General features: G+C 41.7%; 1 protein-coding gene across 1 annotated transcript in view; it reads right to left on the bottom strand.

Moving 5' to 3' along the window:
* Positions 1–3,799: 3,799 nt before the first annotated feature.
* Positions 3,800–18,245, bottom strand: part of Senp2 (SUMO specific peptidase 2) — a 43,846-nt gene continuing 29,400 nt past the window's right edge. Inside the window, exons 15-17 of the mRNA XM_036203658.1 lie at positions 9,238–9,322; positions 7,236–7,331; positions 3,800–4,953 (exon numbers count right to left, since the gene is read on the bottom strand). Of these exons, the coding sequence (XP_036059551.1) occupies positions 4,891–4,953; positions 7,236–7,331; positions 9,238–9,322 (244 nt within the window). The 3' untranslated portion in view covers positions 3,800–4,890. The remainder of the gene's footprint in view (positions 4,954–7,235; positions 7,332–9,237; positions 9,323–18,245) is intronic.

The following is an 18,245-nucleotide window of genomic DNA, read 5'->3' as shown; positions in this document are numbered from 1 at the left end:
CTTTATGATTGCCATACGTGTGTGTAAGTGTGTGTGTGTGTGTGTGTGTGTGTGTGTGGTGTGTTGTGTGTGTGTGTGTGTGTGCTGTGTGTGTGTGTGTGGTGTGTGTGTGTGTGTGCTGTGTGTGTGTGTGTGTGTGTGTGTGTGTGTGTGTGTGTGTGTGTTGGAGTTGCATATGGAGGTGAAAGGGCAACTTCTGGATGGTGGTTCTCTCCTTCCCCCGCAGGTTCTAGGGAGTGAACTCGGCTGCTTTTTGGGCCATCCTGTCAATCCCAGATTCCCTGTCTTATCTCCTATGTAGAGAAGTAACAGGACTTCCACTGGAAATGCCAATGTACAGAGTGATTGCCCTACAGATTTCCATGAAGGCTCTGGACACTTCTAGCCTGTTTGCCTAGGTTTAGATGGATCCCCTTGAATCAGCCTGTGCCTCTCCCATCCTCCTTCCCTCCCTCCCTCTTTGCCTATCTCCTGTCTTCAAAAACCTTTCATTTTGCTCTCAAGTCATTAAGAGCAGTGTTTTCAACTATGGCGGGGGAGTCTATTATGTGATAGCAAACTTCCCAGCACACCAAAGCATTTGCCCCAGCACTTCAAAATGAAAAATAAAACTTAAAAAGAAAATTTGGAGCTAGGCATACTGGTGCATGCTTTTAATCCCAGCACTGGTGAGGCAGAGGTGGGCAGACCTCTGTGGATTCCAGGCCAGCCTGATTTATATATTATAGGACAGGTGGGGCCCTGTCTCAAAATTTTTATTTTTCATTATCTGTGTGTGAGGTTTGTTCATGTGAGTACGGGTGCCAAAGGAGGCCAGAAGAGAGCACTGGACCCCGAGGCTACAGCAAGTGCTCTTTAACAATGAGCCATCTCTCCAGCTGGTCTGACTCCTGTGTTTGTCTATTCAAGTGTATACCATGTATGAGTATACAGGGCCCACAAGAGGGTGGTGGACTCCCTGGAGTCAGAATTATAGGCCGTTCTGAGCTGCCCAGTGTGGATGCTGGGATTAAAATTTATGGTCCTCTACAAAAACATCAAGGACTCTTAACTACTGAGCCCTCTCTCCAACATGAAAAAGCAAATGTTTATTTTACAAAATGATTGTGTACATGTGTGTTATGTATTGATGAGTTTCAATACAACATCTAAAAAGCCACTTAATTCAATAATACTCATAAATGGACAATATTAGTATCTATTCCAACACACCCAAAATCATCCTCTGTGTGTGTGTATGGGTTTTTGGGGGTTTTTTTTGTTTTGTTTTGTTTTGTTTTGGTTTTGGTTTTTCGAGACAGGGTTTCTCTGTGTAGTTTTGGTGCCTGTCCTTGATCTCGCTCTGTAGACCTGGCTGGCCTCGAACTCCTGGCTCTGCCTGCTGAGTGCTGAGATGAAAGGTGTGCATCACCGCAACCTGGCTATCCTTGTGCATAGTAAATAATTAAAAACAATAAATTAGCAAGCTAGCTGTATCTCTACCTTACAAATAAGTTCTAAAAACTTATTTGATATGGAGGTCTTCTCAAAGTTAGCTCACAAAGTCATTTAAATAATGTGGGTTGACTGTGGTTGATATATTGTGCACCCCAATAAATTTATGAACAGCCATAATATTAAACAGAGAGGTTAGGCAGTGGTAGCACATGCCTTTAATCCTAGCATTCCAGAGGTAGAGAGCCATCTGGATCTCTGAGAGTTCAAAGCCACACTGGAAACAGACAGGCATGGTGACTCACGCCTTTAATCTCAGCACAAAGAAGAAAGGTGTACGGTGGGAGTACTAGGGACTAGCCTAGTTAAGCTTTTAAGTTTTTGAGCAGCAGTTCAGCTCAGATTCATTTTGGATAAAGACTCAGAGGCTTCCAGCCTGAGGAAACAGGGTCAGCTGAGGAATTGGCAAGGTGAGGTGGCTGTGACTTGTTCTGTTTGTGATCATTCAGCATTCATACCTGCCTGGCTCTGGGTTGGTTTTTATTAATAAGAACTTTTAAGATTTGTGCTACAGGTTGACTACAGTATTTTATGTTGTTTATATATTTGGGGTTTACTGTATGTGCAGGAAGACTCCCCACACCCACACAAGGCCTCAGCATCATGTGCATCTTCTCGGTGGAGGTGAACACCCAGCATCCCCTCAGCAGTCCCCAAGTTGTGTCCAAGACTCGGGAGAGAAGGAGTGGGGGTTCTAACAGCCTTGACCAACTTGGGTAGGATACGAAATCTGCAGGGGTGGTTGGACAGCTTTCCTCCACCTCAACTCCAGATAAAGCACAAACATAAAGCAGTTGACTGCAGAAAGAGAAGTCACCAACACTCTGAATTTCTTAAAATTTACTCAATTTCAGAGACTGTGTGCTAAACAGAACAATGCAACACTTTTTCAGGCCCCAAAATTGGAATTTCACACACACACAAATCACTGGCTTTAACTTTGCTGACTCACTAGTTACACCAATAGCTGGTTTTGTCACCTATTTTTATGTCATGATCTGTCTGACTGTAACAATTCTATTACCCACACACTTCCTCACACCAAGGGAGACGCATCAGTGCGTCAAGAACTATGGGTTGTGGTGCCTTAGCTTGGATTCCCGAATTCAGGTGGAGTAGTGCAACTGTAACGGCACATCTGTACTCCCTGCTCTGCTGCTCTGTAGACCTACTGTGTGTCTGCATGAGTGAGGTGTGTGCACAGGCCTGCAGATGTGGACACGGGAAGGCCGGAAGAGGGGTCAGTTGTCCTCCATCCCTCCTCCTGATCCTCAGGTCCTCCTGCCTCTACTCCCTCAGAACTGGGATTGCAGATGTGAGCAGCTGCCCGGCTAATGACATGGGTGCTGGGCTGAGACTGAGAGTGAGTTCTCGCTAGCTTCCTGTTCTGAACAAGAATAGCTCTCAAGAGCACACATGGTGGAAAGCTCAGAGGATGCCCCTCAAACACCACGTCAACCGCAGCACCACTCACTCACCTGAGTGGAGAACAAATCGCCGTCCAAGAGAACAAAGCCAACAGAAACAAACCTTATCCAAGGCCCTTAATTCCCTTTAAAATTTACTTATTACTATTATGGTGCACCTGATGGTGTGTGCCAGTGTTTAGGTTAGAGGACAATTTGGGGGAGTCAGTTTTTCCTTCCATGGCATGTCAGGGGTTTAAACTCAGGTCAGGCAGCCATCGTGGTAGGTCTGTGCCATAGACTCTCAGGTAGAATTCTAGCATCCATTTTTCAGCCGTGTAGACACAGTCAACCTCTGAGCTCCTTTGGTTATACCAGCTGCCAGATCCCGGCATCACTGGCACAGTTCCTGGGGGCAGGAAAGGGTCTAGGCTAAAGGAGGGGATCTCTGGACAGCCTGTCCTGTGGAGGAAGAAGGACAAGCAGGTCACCCCTGAATCACTGGACCACGTGCTCTCAGGTCTGGCCACGCCACAGGTCTCTTTGGGTAGGCTCAGCCATTTGGGTCCACACCACAGGCCCAGCTTCCATACCAAGGCCACTTCAAGTCTCAGAAAAAACAGGTTTCAACAGCTACAACCTCTAAGCAGCTTGCCCAGGATTCTCAAGAGCAGGTATGTGCATCTGTGTCTAACATGCATGCAGCTTTTCCAAGTTCTCTCTTCTTTTTGTTTGTTTCCAGAACAAGTTTGGATAGTTGAAGCCAACAAAAGAGGAGAAATTATCAGCATATTCTAGGTTCTGCCAGTCTTCTATTACATGGCAAAAGCAACACTAGGCACTAGATGTTGTAAAATATGCTCTGACCAACTTTCTGAAATTAAAAATGCATAACCACATCTGTAAGATTTTTAATGAACAAAAAAGTTAAATACAAACTTTCATGTGAAAAATAGATGACTTTAAAATGGTCAACTCAGAGCCAGGTACTAAATCTCTCAGTGGGACTGGAGTAGGGCATGCTAATGAGCCAAGGACTTAATTTCAGCTTTATATATATTTATATATTAAAAAAAAACCTCTGAGGAAAAACAGGCTTAAACTGAGGAGCATCTTCTGAAATAGACAGTTCAGGCCAGCCCTCTACCATTGTGAGGGTCATACTCAACCTCACCTGGGATGAAACATTTATGGTCACAGTTACTTTGAATCCAGTTTCAAGAGGAAGCTAAGCTACTTCAGTTGGAAAAAAGAAAGTGTCTAAGATGAGCACGCACTGCTCTGAGGATGCAGAGACTGAGGTCCTTGGCCACATTTCCATGAACTGTGCCTGTGTCATAGCAGCAGACTCCCTAAGAGGCAGCTAGATCCCTACAACAAAGCATCGTCACTTCTGGCATTTTCAGGCCTCAAAAGGGAGAAGGTTAACTTCATGTCGGCAGTTCCTACTCCAGCATTAGAGAAGCTAGTCAACACTCCCTTCCTCCCCCGCTGAGGTCCCTCTGCAGCAGGGAGTGGCAGTTAGATTACATTCTTTTCAGAAATAAATAGTTCAAACAAATTATTTATAGTTAATTATAAAAGAGCAGTGAGAAAAGGGCACTGCCCAATGTTTTTTGCAAATGAGTGAGTGAATGAATACATGTGAACAAATATACAGAAAAAACAATTCATAGAACAAATCCTGCATTTCCCACATTCATATGGAAACAACTCTTTAGAACAAAAAACATTAACTAGCATTTGTTCTTGTATGGGTGAACAGTCCAGAGCTCTGAGCAGGCACAGCCTTACAGACAGGGTTGCAAGCAGCCCCTCCACACCTCAAGTCAGGGCTACTGTGTGTGGAGAGGCCTTCATGCACTCTTGATAGCTCAGTACCTGTGAGAGAACAGAAATGATACAGGGACTTTTAACCCATAATGCATGAGGTATATGGAAACATCCATGAAAGAACCACCAGCAGCTAGAAGACCCAGGCAGGGCACTATCAGAGCAACTGCTGGTGGAGGATTTCCCACACCATCTTCTTCTGGAAGAGAGGCATCTGGTGCTGAAAAGAATCCCACAAACAACAGTATTACACACTTCTGTGCACAATATCACAGCATGACAGCCTTTAGGTGTCATCACATAAATAAAATAGGATGCACATGTCCATCAATCAGCTGGACCATTTTATATCATGTATAAATTTCTGAAGCACAATGGGATTTAGTTTTAGCCAAGAAAGCTTTCTTGTCCTGATCTTCCTGCCTATACCTACAGTGCTGGGATTACAGGTATGTGTTGCCATGTTTGACGAAGGTTTTTGTTTTTGTTTATTTTGTTTGGTTGCTTGAGAAGGGTCTTGCTAAACAGCTTAAGCTCTTGTGGTCACAGGCTTCTCCTGCCTCAGCCTCCCCAGTTCTGGGATTATAAGTGTCCAACACCGGCCTATATACATACATTAGTGTGTGATTACATGTGCACACAAGTAATATGCACTTACAAGTTAAGAAAATCCAAGGCTGAATATAGAATCATATACTACAGGGACAATAATAAAAAAAGGAAAAAAAAAGAGAGAAGAAGAAGAAAGGAGGAGGAAGGAGGAGGAAGAAGGAAGAAGAAAGAAGGAAGAAAGAAGGGGGAGGAAGAAGAAGAGGAAGAGAAAGGAAGAGGAGGAGGAGGAGGAAGAAAGAAGGAGGAAGAAGAAGAGGAAGAGGAAGGAGGAGGAGGAGAGAAGAAAGCAGCAAATGGGAATGTCCAAGCAGTGGCACAAAACTTTTCTACATTCTTTTTTTTAATGGTTTTTCGAGACAGGATTTCTGTGTGTAGCTTTGGAGCCTGTACTGGAGCTTGCTCTGTAGCCCAGGCTGGCCTCCAGCTCAGGGATTAAAGGCATGCGCACCACTGCATGGCCTTCTCTACATTCTAAGTAAACATCACTTTAAAAAAATAATTCGCGCCAGGAGGTGGCAGCGCACGCCTTTAATCCCAGCGCTCCAGAGGCAGAGGCAAGTGGATCTCTGTGAGTTTGAGGGCAGCCTGGTCTACAGAGTGAGTTCCAAGACAGCCAGGGCCACACAGAGAAACCCTCTCTCAAAAAATTTAAAAAAATAAAATAAAAACAAAAACAAACAAATAAAAATCCCAAATAAATAGAGGACCCCACCTTTGGGCTATTTGCGGCACATTGCTACACACAGGTAGAGAGCTATCTCTCTATCTCTATTACACAACACTGAGTTCCCAAGGATGTGTGCGGCAAAAGCCTGAATACGTGAGTGACCATACTTTTTTTTTTTTTTTTTTTAAAGACAAGGTCTTTCATTATATAGCTCTGGCTGGCCTAGCACTCACTATGCAAACCAGAGTGACCCAAAACTCACAGAGACCCTCAGGTCTCTGCCTCCCTAGTTCTGAGATTAGAGGCATGTACCATCATGCCCAGCCTTAACATGGTTCTTGAGTTATTTTAAATAGTTCTAGACATCTAAGGGCTCAGTAGACTATTTGCCTAATATGCATAGTGGTACACACTTGTAATCACAACAATCAGAAGGCAGAGGCAGGAGGATGAGAAGTACCAAGGTCATCCTTGGCCACATAGTGATTTCCAGGCCAGCCTGTGCTATAGGAGACCTTGTCTCTCTATCTCTCTCTCAAAAAAAACCAAAAAACAAAAAAACACATAAAATTCAGTAAAACATTACTTTATTCCTAGTAAAACTGTGAGTGTATTCGCTGAGATCAGAAAGATATGAATTCAGCAGGGCAGCCCTGGTTACTTCATGTTCCTCCAAAGCATTTAGTTCTACTTCTCAATAAACTGTTTGTTTGGAATACAGGAACTATCAAACAGAGGTCTATGGATGAGAAAAATTTCTAATTGGGGTTAACTCTGTCTGTAGAAAGATTGAGAGTCCACATCAAACAGAAACTTAAGGGTTCCTGATATACTTGAATTTCCTCTCAAGTTTGACATCTTTCAGAAAGGAAAGCATGTTCATTTATGCTTCCATCTTGGACCTGGGGTTGAAGTCCTCACAAGGCCTGGCTTCCCCTCACTGTCATCTACTCTCACATGCCTCCCTTTAGCTGAAAACAGTAATACATATGAACCAATCAAAAATGGAGTTCAAGGATAAGCAAATTATACCACTGATCATCAAGAATTCTTGGTCAAGTCCAGGAATACACCTCATGACCGAGCATGCACATCACTGATTCTGAACTTAGGCCTTACCTGAGGTTCCTAGCAACAGTCTGTCTGTTAGAAGAGCCTGTAGTGTGCCAGGCACTGCCAAAGTACAGAAACAAGTAGGAACATGAGAAGCAGCTTGGACTCACCTGAGTAAATGTGATAGGTTTGTCCCTAGAAATATAATCTGCATATTTACAAGTAAACATTCCACAATCACTCCCATTCAACTGCTGAGGAATCTCCTAAAACAAAACAAACAGGAAGAAGAGGTAAACTATTACATGCACACCCCTAGTCTCTCTCTAAACATCACCGTAGAAAAACAGCATGATGATGGTGGACAAATCTGGTGTTGCACAAACACAGATGCACACACAAACATAATCACTCTTATTCCTTGTAATATAAAAACCCTAATCATGACACAGCATATGAGGCCCCCATAGAAACACCTGACAGAAAGAAGAAGTAAAGCAAGTGAGAATTCTAAGCAAAACAGGACCCACCAAACATGACGGGGAGGTGGGAAAAGAAGGAACAGCATTTGATTCATTACAAGAATACTAGTGATGATTATTTCAGATTATTATAAACTTTAAACATACCTGAATGTGAACCATTTTTACTTCAATATGAAGAGGCCTAACTTAACATTAGTGCAGCAGTGACAGGCTGCAGACTAGCACTACTGGGACTAGGCCTCACCATTATAATAACCAAGAAAAGCCACAAACTTTTTATCCTGTGGCAGACCAATCAGAATTGAGACAAACAAGTACTAAATGCTCTAGGACATAAAGGATAGCTTACATAATCTGTCTATAGATTTCCAGTTTCCTTGCAGCAATGCCAGTACCAATCCCTGTTTGACAGAGCTGAGCTCAAGGCTCTCCATGATCCAATTACTGTGTCAGAATGGATGGGAAGTCCAAGCTCGAGCTTGCAATAAAGGTTCTTTGCTTTTGCATATGAACTCAGACTCCTGTTGGTCTCTGGGGGCTCACGATGCAGGCATAACAAATACTGCAGAGGTTACAGTCTTAACAACCAGGACAAGTGCCTGTTGCTTAGGATCCCTAAAGTTTCAAGTGAGATGAGAAAACCATCTCCGAGGTTATAACCAACTAGGATGACTCCTTGAGTCATGTCCCTGAGGCAGAAACTAGGAGCAAGCAGCTAGCTCTAAGAATATCAGAAGATAAACTCATATGGAAAAAGCTGTGTGCTCAGGTCTGTATCATCCCAATCTTGGCTTGACATGACCGTGGCCATCTTGAACTGTGACCCTAACTGAACCTGAGTTGAATCTGTTCAGTTTTCCCAGCATATAGTTTCTTAGCATACTGTGGCAGGTAAAGCCATTGGAGTGGTATGTATGGGAGGTGTAGGACCAGACTTTGACATCGTGAATACACAGAATGTGCCTTTAGTCTCTAATATTAGCTCAAGAAAAACCAGATAATTATTGTTAGATGAAGTTATTTCTATTGTGACCTAACCTTCTGAGCCAATCAGAGGTAGCCACCAGGCCTGCTGCTACTTTGTGCCATGCTTCTGTCCACATGGAATATAAGCTGCAGTCTGTAGTCACCGGTCTGCCTGCCTTTGATCTCACAGTACCCTGGGGGTCAGTTTCAGACACAAGACTGGATTTTCCCAAAAAAGCTTTATATTTAAAGCAAGATAAAAGACAAGAAGCAACTATCTTGGCAATATTGATGGCTATAGGCTCAGAGATAAGCCACTTAAGAAATATAAGCTGGGACTGGAGAGATGGCACAGCAGTTAGGAGCAGTGACTGTTCTTCCAAAGAACTTGGGTTCAATTCTCAGCATCCACATGACATTTCACAACTATCTGTAGCTCCAGTTCCAGGGGACCTGACACTCTCACACAGGCATATAGGCAGGCAAAATACCAATGCACATACAATAAAAATAAATTATTATAAAAAAAGAAAGAAATATAAACCTTAGGACTGAGATTGTATCCACAGACCTTAAATTCAATCTTTAGTGTCTCTCTCTCTCTCTCTCTCTCTCTCTCACACACACACACACACACACACACACACCAACCACACTTCTGGAAATTGTGTGCTTACAGAATGACTGAAACAAGAAAGAAACACAGACAAGTGTCACTTACATGTGGCGTCATGCAGTAGTGGGTCCACTCTAAGAGACTAAGATCTGTATTTCTTTTCATCTTACTTTTATACTGCAAATACTGACTAAAGAAAACAAAAACAAATAATGAATGTATCATTGAAGACCCAGGAGACCACTCACTGTGATTAAAAAGGACTTTGTGATGTTCAGCAGTGATGTCATTCTAAAATCTGGATCTATTTGATTTTTAGAAATGTAATTGGGCTGGAGAGATGGCTCAACCTTTAAAGGTTAGGCTCACAACCAAAAATATAAGAAATGTAATTATATTTTGATTTTGAGTTTTAGGTTTTCCTTTCCTGTTAGTCAAAAATTATACATGTTAAAAGATACCATGCATCCCTACTCTAAAAAAAACAAAAGCCTCTAAAACAAAACCAACAAAATTAAATTTAAAAAATTAAGTAAGCAAGCAAAGAAATAACACCAGATGTATAAACTCCAATGCATTAATGAGGAACAGAAAAAAAAAAAAAAATCAAGCCAGCATAACTACTCTAGAAATGATTAACCAGACAGTAATGGTATCTCGTGAGATTGAGTTAGATGAAATCCCAGAACACTCAAAATAATGATAACAAACATGTTCAAGAACACAAACAGATGAATAAAATAAAGGTGATGGATGTTATGAAAGTAAAAGTCAACAAAGAGAGAGACACTGAAGAAAGCCAAACAGAAATGCTGGAAATAAACCCTGGCAAGTCAAAATTTAAAACTGTGGGAGTCTCAGCAACAGAACGAGTTAAGGAGAGGACAGAAGAGGAAACGAAACAATCCCACAAGGATAAAGATCAAACAATAAAAGGTACTGGTGGGAAGTCCAAGATACACGTGACATTCTGAAAAGATCCAATTTGTGGATTATAAGTATAGAAGGAGAAATCTCATTCTAAAGGCACAGAAGACATTTTCAAGAGAATCACAACAGAAAGTTTTCTAGAGTTAGGGAAACAAATGCCAACCTAGATACAAGGAGGCATATAGGACTGAACAAACCCGAGAAGTCCCTCCCTGGTCATACTACAGCTACAGACACAGACAGAAGTATACTGAAGGTGGGCAGCAAGAGGAAGCACCAAGCCGCAGCCCATCTGAGTAACTGTGGGAGCCCACAGAGCCAAAGAGACTCTAAGCTGCTTCACCCAGCAGGGCTGCACAATGGGAAGATTTCACCAGGGGCATGATTACACTTGGCTGACAGTGTGCTCTGATCTTGCAAACAGGAGGTCTTTTGCTCCACCCCTTGGCATGTTATAAAAGCCATTTTCAACAGAGGACAAGGCTGGTGGGTATTGACCCAGGCCCTCCCAAAGGTATCCTGTCTTTCTGTCTTTCTTCTTGTGATCTAGATCTCTCTTTCTATCTGACATTTCTTAATTCCTCTCTCCTCTACCTAAGAACCCTTCAAAAGGTAGGAGCTGGACCCCCACAAATAATACCAATTAGTCAACAAACTTTAAAATCCAGAAGGGCTTGAGATATTTATCAAGTCCTGAAAGTTAACTGCCAGTGTGGAATAATATATACAGGCAAAGTTACCTGCCATTATTGAAGGAAAAATAAAAAAATCTGATAAAGATAAAGTAATTTATGACTATACCAAGCCAACTCTGCATATGACAGTAAAAGGGATCCTGACTAAAGAGAAAAAAAAAAATCTACCTATGAGGATCACGCCAGATGAATCATGCTAGAATTAAATACTAAGGAAGGACAACCCCAAAAGGTACAAAACAATTGAAATGGCAGGAATTCGATACCCAAGTCTTAACAAACCTAGGAAAATGGAAGTAATACCTTGTATCCTATTTCATCACAATGGAACATGTCTACAAGTGAACATCAAGAGAAACCCTAAGGCATACACAAACTGATATCGATGAAGCAACACACTATTGAACAATGAATGGGTCCTAGAACTAAATGTCAGTGAAAACAATGTCTCAGAACATCTGGAACACAATGAAAGCAGTCCTGCAGGGACCTTTGCAGCTCTACATGTTGATGAAGAAATCAGAGACATTGCAAATACTAACTGAATGATACACCTTAAAAGATTTGGGTAAAAAGAAAAAAAAAAATAAGCCAAACCTCAAGTAAGTAAATGGAAAGAAATCTTTATGATCAGTCCAGAAATTAATGAAATAGAAATTAAAAGAAAAATATAATAATTGAAACTAAGAGTGGGTTCTTTGAAAAGATAAATAAGATTATAAACCCTTAACCAAACTAACCAAAAGAAAGAAGACACCAACTTACACAATGAGAGGTGAAAAGGGGACCATCACACCAGATACCAGTGAAATGAAAACCATCAGGTCTGGAGGTCAGAGATGGCTCAGTGGGTAAAAGCACTGGTTGCTTTTCCAGAGGACCTGGGTTTGATTCCCAGCACCCACATGGTAGCTCACAGCTGGTCTATAAGTCTAGTCCCAGGGATCTGATGGCCTCTTCTGGCCTCCTTGGGCACTGCAAAATATGATGCACAGACACACATTCAGGCAAAACACCCATACACACCAAACTAAAACAAATAAACAAAAACCATAACTTACACAATATACCAGGTCTTGTGCTGAAAATATATATTTCATTAAGTTGGAAAATCAAAAAGAAATGGAAGAATTTCTAGACAATGTGACTTACCAAAATTGAACCAATATGAGATGAACAGTTTAAAAAGATCTATAATAACATGCAATGTGATTTAATCAGTAATTAAAGCTCTCCCAACAAAAAGCAGTCCAAGCCCAGATGGAGTCATGGTGATGTTTATGAAACACTCCAATGCTTCTCAAGCCACTCCATAGAAATGGAAGAAACACTTCCAAACGAAAGGAAGATAAAAACATGGGGTGCAAGAATCAACAAACTAATTTTCCTGATGAATTTCAACTAAATACTTGCAAATACATCAAAAAGATCATTCACCATGATGAAGTTGGTGGTGCAACTTGATCAAAGATATAGGAAAGCAACAGGTGTAAACCAATAAATGTTCTAAGTTACACAAATGCAACCAAGGACAGAAATCCCATGGACATCTTGACAGATGTAGAAAAAGCAGTGACAAAACCTACCATTTCTTCATGATAAAGGTTCTAAAGAAACTTGGATTTATTATAACATTATAAAGCCTACATATGACAGCCTACAGCCAACATGATATTAAATGGGGAAAACACTCAAAGCATTTCCACTAAAATAAGGAAGGAGACAAAGGTGTCCAACTTTTCTATTCTTCTTCAGTACAGTCCTGGAAGGCTTAGCTGGAGCAAGCCAAGGAAAGCACATAAAAGGATACAAACAGCAAAGGAAAGATGTCAAAGGCCCCTATCTGCAGATGTTATGATTTTATACATAAGAATCCCTAAAGACTAACCAGGAAACTTTTAGAACTGATGCACACGTTCAGTGGAAGGACACAAAAAGCAACACACGAATCCTTCCTATATATCAATGACAAAAAAAAAAAAAAACTGAAATCTTGGAAGTAATCCATTTTTTTTCAAGACAGGGTTTCTCTGTTTAACAACCCTGACTATCCTGGAACTCACTCTGTAGAGCAGGCTGGCCTCGAACTCACAGAGATCTGCCTGCCTCTGTCTCCTGAGTGCTAGGATTAAAGGCGTGTGCCACCACCACCTGGCAGTGATCCAATTTTTCACAGCCTCAAAAAAAAAAAAAAAAAAAAAATAAGTACCTGGGAATAAACCTAATCTCAGCATTTGGGAGGCAGAGGCCAGCCTGCTCCACAGCATGAGTTCCAAAACAGCCAGGAGTATTACACAGAAAAACCCCGTCTTGAAAAAAAACAAATGAGATACACTTCCCCCGCCCAAAAAAAAAGAAAAAAAGCATTTTAAAGAGCATATGGAAACACAAGAGACCCTGGAGAGGCAAAGCAATCCTAAGCAAAAACCAAACCACTGAAGTTATCACCATACCTGATTTGAAGTTAAATTACAGATCCATATTAATGAAAACAGCATGGTACTGATGTAGAAACAGATTCAATGATTGAATGGGATACAATAGGGAACCCAGATACAAGGCCATGCAACTTTGGCCACTTTTGACAAGGATGCCCAAAATACATAGAGAAAAAACAATATCTTCAACAAATGGTACTGGAAAAACTGGCTATCTACCTACAAAGAAAAGAAAGAAAAGAAACTCAAAAATCAATTCCAAGTGGATCTAGGGCCTCAAGCTAAGCCCTGAAACTGCTAAAAGAGAACGGAGTACACTGTGAGATATAGGCAGAGGAAAGGACTAAACAGTACTCTGACTGCTCAGGAAACAAGGCCGATCATCCACAAGTGTGATCAAATAAAATTAAAAAGCTTTTGACAGGAAAGGAAGCTAAGTCAATTAAGTCTACAGAATGAGAGAAAAATCTTCAGAGGATCAGTTTCTAGAATATACAAGGAACTACACATTGAGAAAAGCCAATTATTAGAATGGGACCGAAGAGAGAATTCTCAAGACAACAAATGGCTAGTATGCACTGAAGAAGTAAGTGTTCAACATTTATTAAGACTACTCTGAGACCTCACCGTAGTAAGAATGGCTATGATAAGAAACAATGCTGGTGTGCACACAAGGAAAGAAGGCCTGATACACTGTTGGTGGAAATGTAAACTGGTATAGCCACTATGGAGTTTGTCAAACTGCTAAAAACAGAACTTCCATGTGTCCCAGCTAGGCCACTCTTGGATGTGCCCTAAGGACTCCATATCCTAAGAGAAACTTGAGCCAGGAAGTAGAATCAGCCTAGATGTCCATAAACTGATGATGATGATGATGATGATATGCTACTTATACACAATGAAGTTTTATTCAACTGTAAGGACAAATGAAATTGTGAAATTTACAGGCAAATGGATGGGACTAGAAAATGTTAGTTAAGTGAGGCAACCTAGGCCCAGAAAGACAAACATAGTATGTCCTTTTTCACATGTGGATACTATCTTTTAATTTTTATATCTGTTTATTATATAATCAGGAAACTTGAAAGGGCCTATGAGAAGGGCAGGGGCTATGAAGTGGGGCATGTTGGGAATGTCTGAAAGGAATGTCTAAGATGGGAGAGTTGGCGATGGATATAATCAAGATAAATTATTTACATTTGTAAATTAAAATTCTAAATCAACAATGAACTAATTCACTGTTACAGTGTGCCTTTCCTCACTTCAAATTAAGAAACAAAGTGGACTGGACTAAAAAAAGTCATGGTCATGAAATACCAAAAAAGGCAAGAAGACAGTTTTCAATTCAAGGAGGCTAAAGAGACATTAAGTACACATCTGAACTCTGACTGACTCCTGGGCCTGTGGGGAAAACGTCTAGAAATGTGTGGTAAGGGCGTATGTGCCTGTAATCCCAGCACCAGGAAGAAAAGACAGGAGGACCCATGGGTTGGTTTTGCTGTCCAGTTAGTCTAGCCTAATTCGAGGTCGTGTCTCAAAGTAGGCAGACAATGCTCCTAAGGACAACACCCAGGGTTGTCCTCTGGCTGCCACACAAACACAAGCACCTATGTGTAGCCATACATACATACATGAATTTGCACACACATACACTAAAAAAAAAAACTTTACTGATAATTAACTTCCTAAGCATGGTTAACACCACTGCAGTTATAGGAAAGAATTCCTTACAAGGCAAGCCTTGAACTCACAGATCCCTGTGCTTCTGCCTCCCAAGTGCTGGGGATTAAGGTGTGCCTACCACAAGAAGCTATAGAGATATATTTTTTGAAAAAGTATTTGCGTATGAGTTTTTGCCTGCATTTATTTATATGTACCATATTTATGTCTGATGCCATTGAGGCCAGAAGAGGGCAATGGATCCCTAAAACTTCAGTTAGAGAGAGTTGTGGGCCACCATGCAGATGCTGGGAACTGAATCAGGGGCCTTTGCAAGAACAATAATTGATTTTAACCACTGAGCCATCTATCTACCTCAGGAGATATATTCTTCAATACTATGAGTAACTCATTTTAACCTCAATTTTAATTTTAATCTCAAGGTCTTCAAATTGTAAAACCTGTGCGAGACTATGTATATTCTCAACTAGAGAAACACTGTCCCCAGCAGGGCTAAAATTGGCTTTCAGGAGGTAAACATTGTAGGTGTCCAAATGTTTTTATAGCCTTCTAAAGCCGAACCAACCAAAAAAAAAAAAAGTCTTTCTATATTTGTACAGAATTCCAGACTGGCCTCCAATCCAAGATGCTCCTGTCTCAGCCTCCCAAGCTGGGATCAAAAGCATGAGCTACCATGTCTGGCCACAAATATGTCTTTTTTTTTTTTTTCTAGACAGGGTTTTTCTGTGTAGCTCTGGCTGTAAAGGAACTCACTCTGTAGATCAGGCTGGCCTCGAACTCACAGAGATCTGTCTCCTCTGCCTTCCAGGCGTGCACCACCATGCCCAGCTCACAAATAAGTCTTAATCCTTAGTATTTCTTGTTCTTACGATGCAGAATTAATTTTTTCTCCTAATGGAAAGTGATGAGTATCATAATGATGAAAGTGGATTCTGCAGCTGGAAAGAGGCAGTTCAGTGGATAAGAGCATTAGCTCTTACAAGCGCTGACTGCTCTTCTAGAGGACCCAGGTTCAATTCCCAGGACAGACACGGCAGCTCACAGCTGTCTACAATTCTATTCCCAAGAGGATTCATGGCCTGTCGCGCCCGCCTCAACCAGCAAGGAAGACGCAACACCGGGATCTTTCTCATTACAGTTTATTCAGACCTTTGATTAATTGCATTGTGTCTCTCTCGCTGGGGCAAGCCTCTCCCAGCACCTAAGTAGGTCTGGGCAACCAACCCCAAGCAGCCACGTGGGCACTGTCCACAGGTTCACGCATATGCCAGCAACACACGAATCCAGCCACAGCCAAATAAGGAGCTGTTTACCATAAAGAGTGTTTGCCATCGGGAAGGCAGAGGGTAGAAGCCAGCACCATCTTTAGGGTGCGGCTACACGCGGCTCTCTACAATGGCCCTTCTGACTTTCATGGCCACCAGAAGGTACATGATGAACAGACATACTTGGAGGCAAAACGCCAATATACATAAAATAAAAATAACTAAATCTGTGGAGGCTAGAATGATGGCTCAGTGGTTACAAGACCATTTGCTCCTACAGAGGACCCAGGTTCAGTTCCCAGTCCCCAAATGGCAGTTCACAACCATCTGTAACTCCATTTCCAGTGACTCAGATATCCTTTTCTAGCTTCAGTGGGCACAAAGTATATACAAATATGCTGGCAAAACACTCAGACACACAAAATACAAAGTGTGCATGTTGTTGAGGGATTAGCTACATCCAGGAACCTTTCAAAGACAGGAAGAAGAACATAAATATAGTAAAAGTACTAACAAGCAGCGTAGAAAAGCACACTGTGTGATTTTACTAAGAAATCTCTATGCAGGGGCAATACATGTATATACACACGTATCTACATTTAATACTTTACACAGTAAATACTATAAGGACCATAAACAATTTAGTATCTTCTGACTATTAAGTATTTCTTCTCTATACTTTTGTCTAAGATAGCCATAAGTAAAAAAGATCTATACTAAAATATTGAGGAAAAGGAGTCAAATAAACTATTATTAATAATTTCTCTGTATCAGTTCTTAGGGAATTTCGTACTATTTTGATCATATTCCCATCCCTCTTTACTCCTCCCAGATCCATCCTCCCTTCCCCACTCTCCCAATTTTGTGTCCTCTTATATTAAAATAAACAAAACCATCATGTCCACCCACAACTTTTGGATACATGGCTTTCTTCTAGAACAGTCAAGATGGGGGGGGGGGGGGGAAGCTACACTGTGAAGAAAATGGATTATCTCAACAACTGTTCTTTGTAAAATAAACGTTGCATTTCTGTTCACCCTTACTAAAGTTAGAAGAAGGAGCTGCATTTGCTGTAGTTGCCAAAGGTTTAAAAGACTATGGGATTGTCACTAACATGACCATGACTAAATTAACTTGGGGAGGAAAGGGTTTATTTGGCCTACACTTCCACATTGTAGTCCATCATTGAAGGGAGTCAGGACAGGAACTCAAACAGGGCAGGAACCTGGAGGCAGGAGCTGATGCAGTGGCAGAAGAAGAAGGAAGAAGAAGGAAGAAGAAGAAGAAGGAAGAAGAAGGAAGAAGAAGAAGGAAGAAGAAGAAGAAGAAGAAGAAGAAGAAGAAGAAGAAGAAGAAGAAGAAGAAGAAGAAGAAGAAGAAGAAGAAGAAGAAGAAGAAGAAGGAGGAGGAGGAGGAGGAGGAGGAGGAGGAGGAGGAGGAGGAGGAGGAGGAGGAGGAGGAGGAGGAGGAGGAGGAGGAGGAGGAGGAGGAGGAGGAGGAGAAGAGGGGGTCAAGATCATGATGGGGAAACCCAGAGACAGCTGACCAGTGCTAGTTGGAGCTCACTGACTCTGGACTGACAGCTCGGGAACCTACATGGGACTGAACTAGGCCTGCTGAATGTGGGTGACTTGTGTGGCTTGATCTGTTTGTGGGGTCCCTGGCAGCAGGGCCAGGACTTATCCCAGGTGCATGAACTGACTTTTTGGAGCCCATCCCCTGTGGTGGGATACCTTGCTCAGCCTTGATACAATGGAGAGGGGCTAGGTTCTCCTTCAACTTGGTATGCCAGACTTTGTTGACTTCCATGGGAGGCCTTACCCACTCTGAGGAGTGGATGGGGGTAGAGTGGGAGGGAGGGGAGGAGGCGAGAGAAGGGGAGGGAGGAGGAACTGAGTTTGGTATGTAAAATGGAAAACATTTTAATAAATGTATTAAAAAAAGAAAGGAAGAAACTGTCCAATAGGCTTGCCTACAGCCCAATCTTATAGAGGCACTTTCTCAATTGAGGTTCCTTCCTCACTGAAAGAAAACTTTAGCTTGTGTCAAGCTGACATAAACTATTCGGCATACTGAGCTTATTGACGCACTTTAAATACACAACC

Source organism: Onychomys torridus, chromosome 12 (genome assembly GCF_903995425.1).
Source record: "Onychomys torridus chromosome 12, mOncTor1.1, whole genome shotgun sequence".
Lineage (NCBI taxonomy): Eukaryota > Metazoa > Chordata > Mammalia > Rodentia > Cricetidae > Onychomys > Onychomys torridus.
The sequence above is the reverse complement of the archived record's forward strand: the minus strand, read 5'-3'. Positions and strand labels throughout refer to the sequence as shown.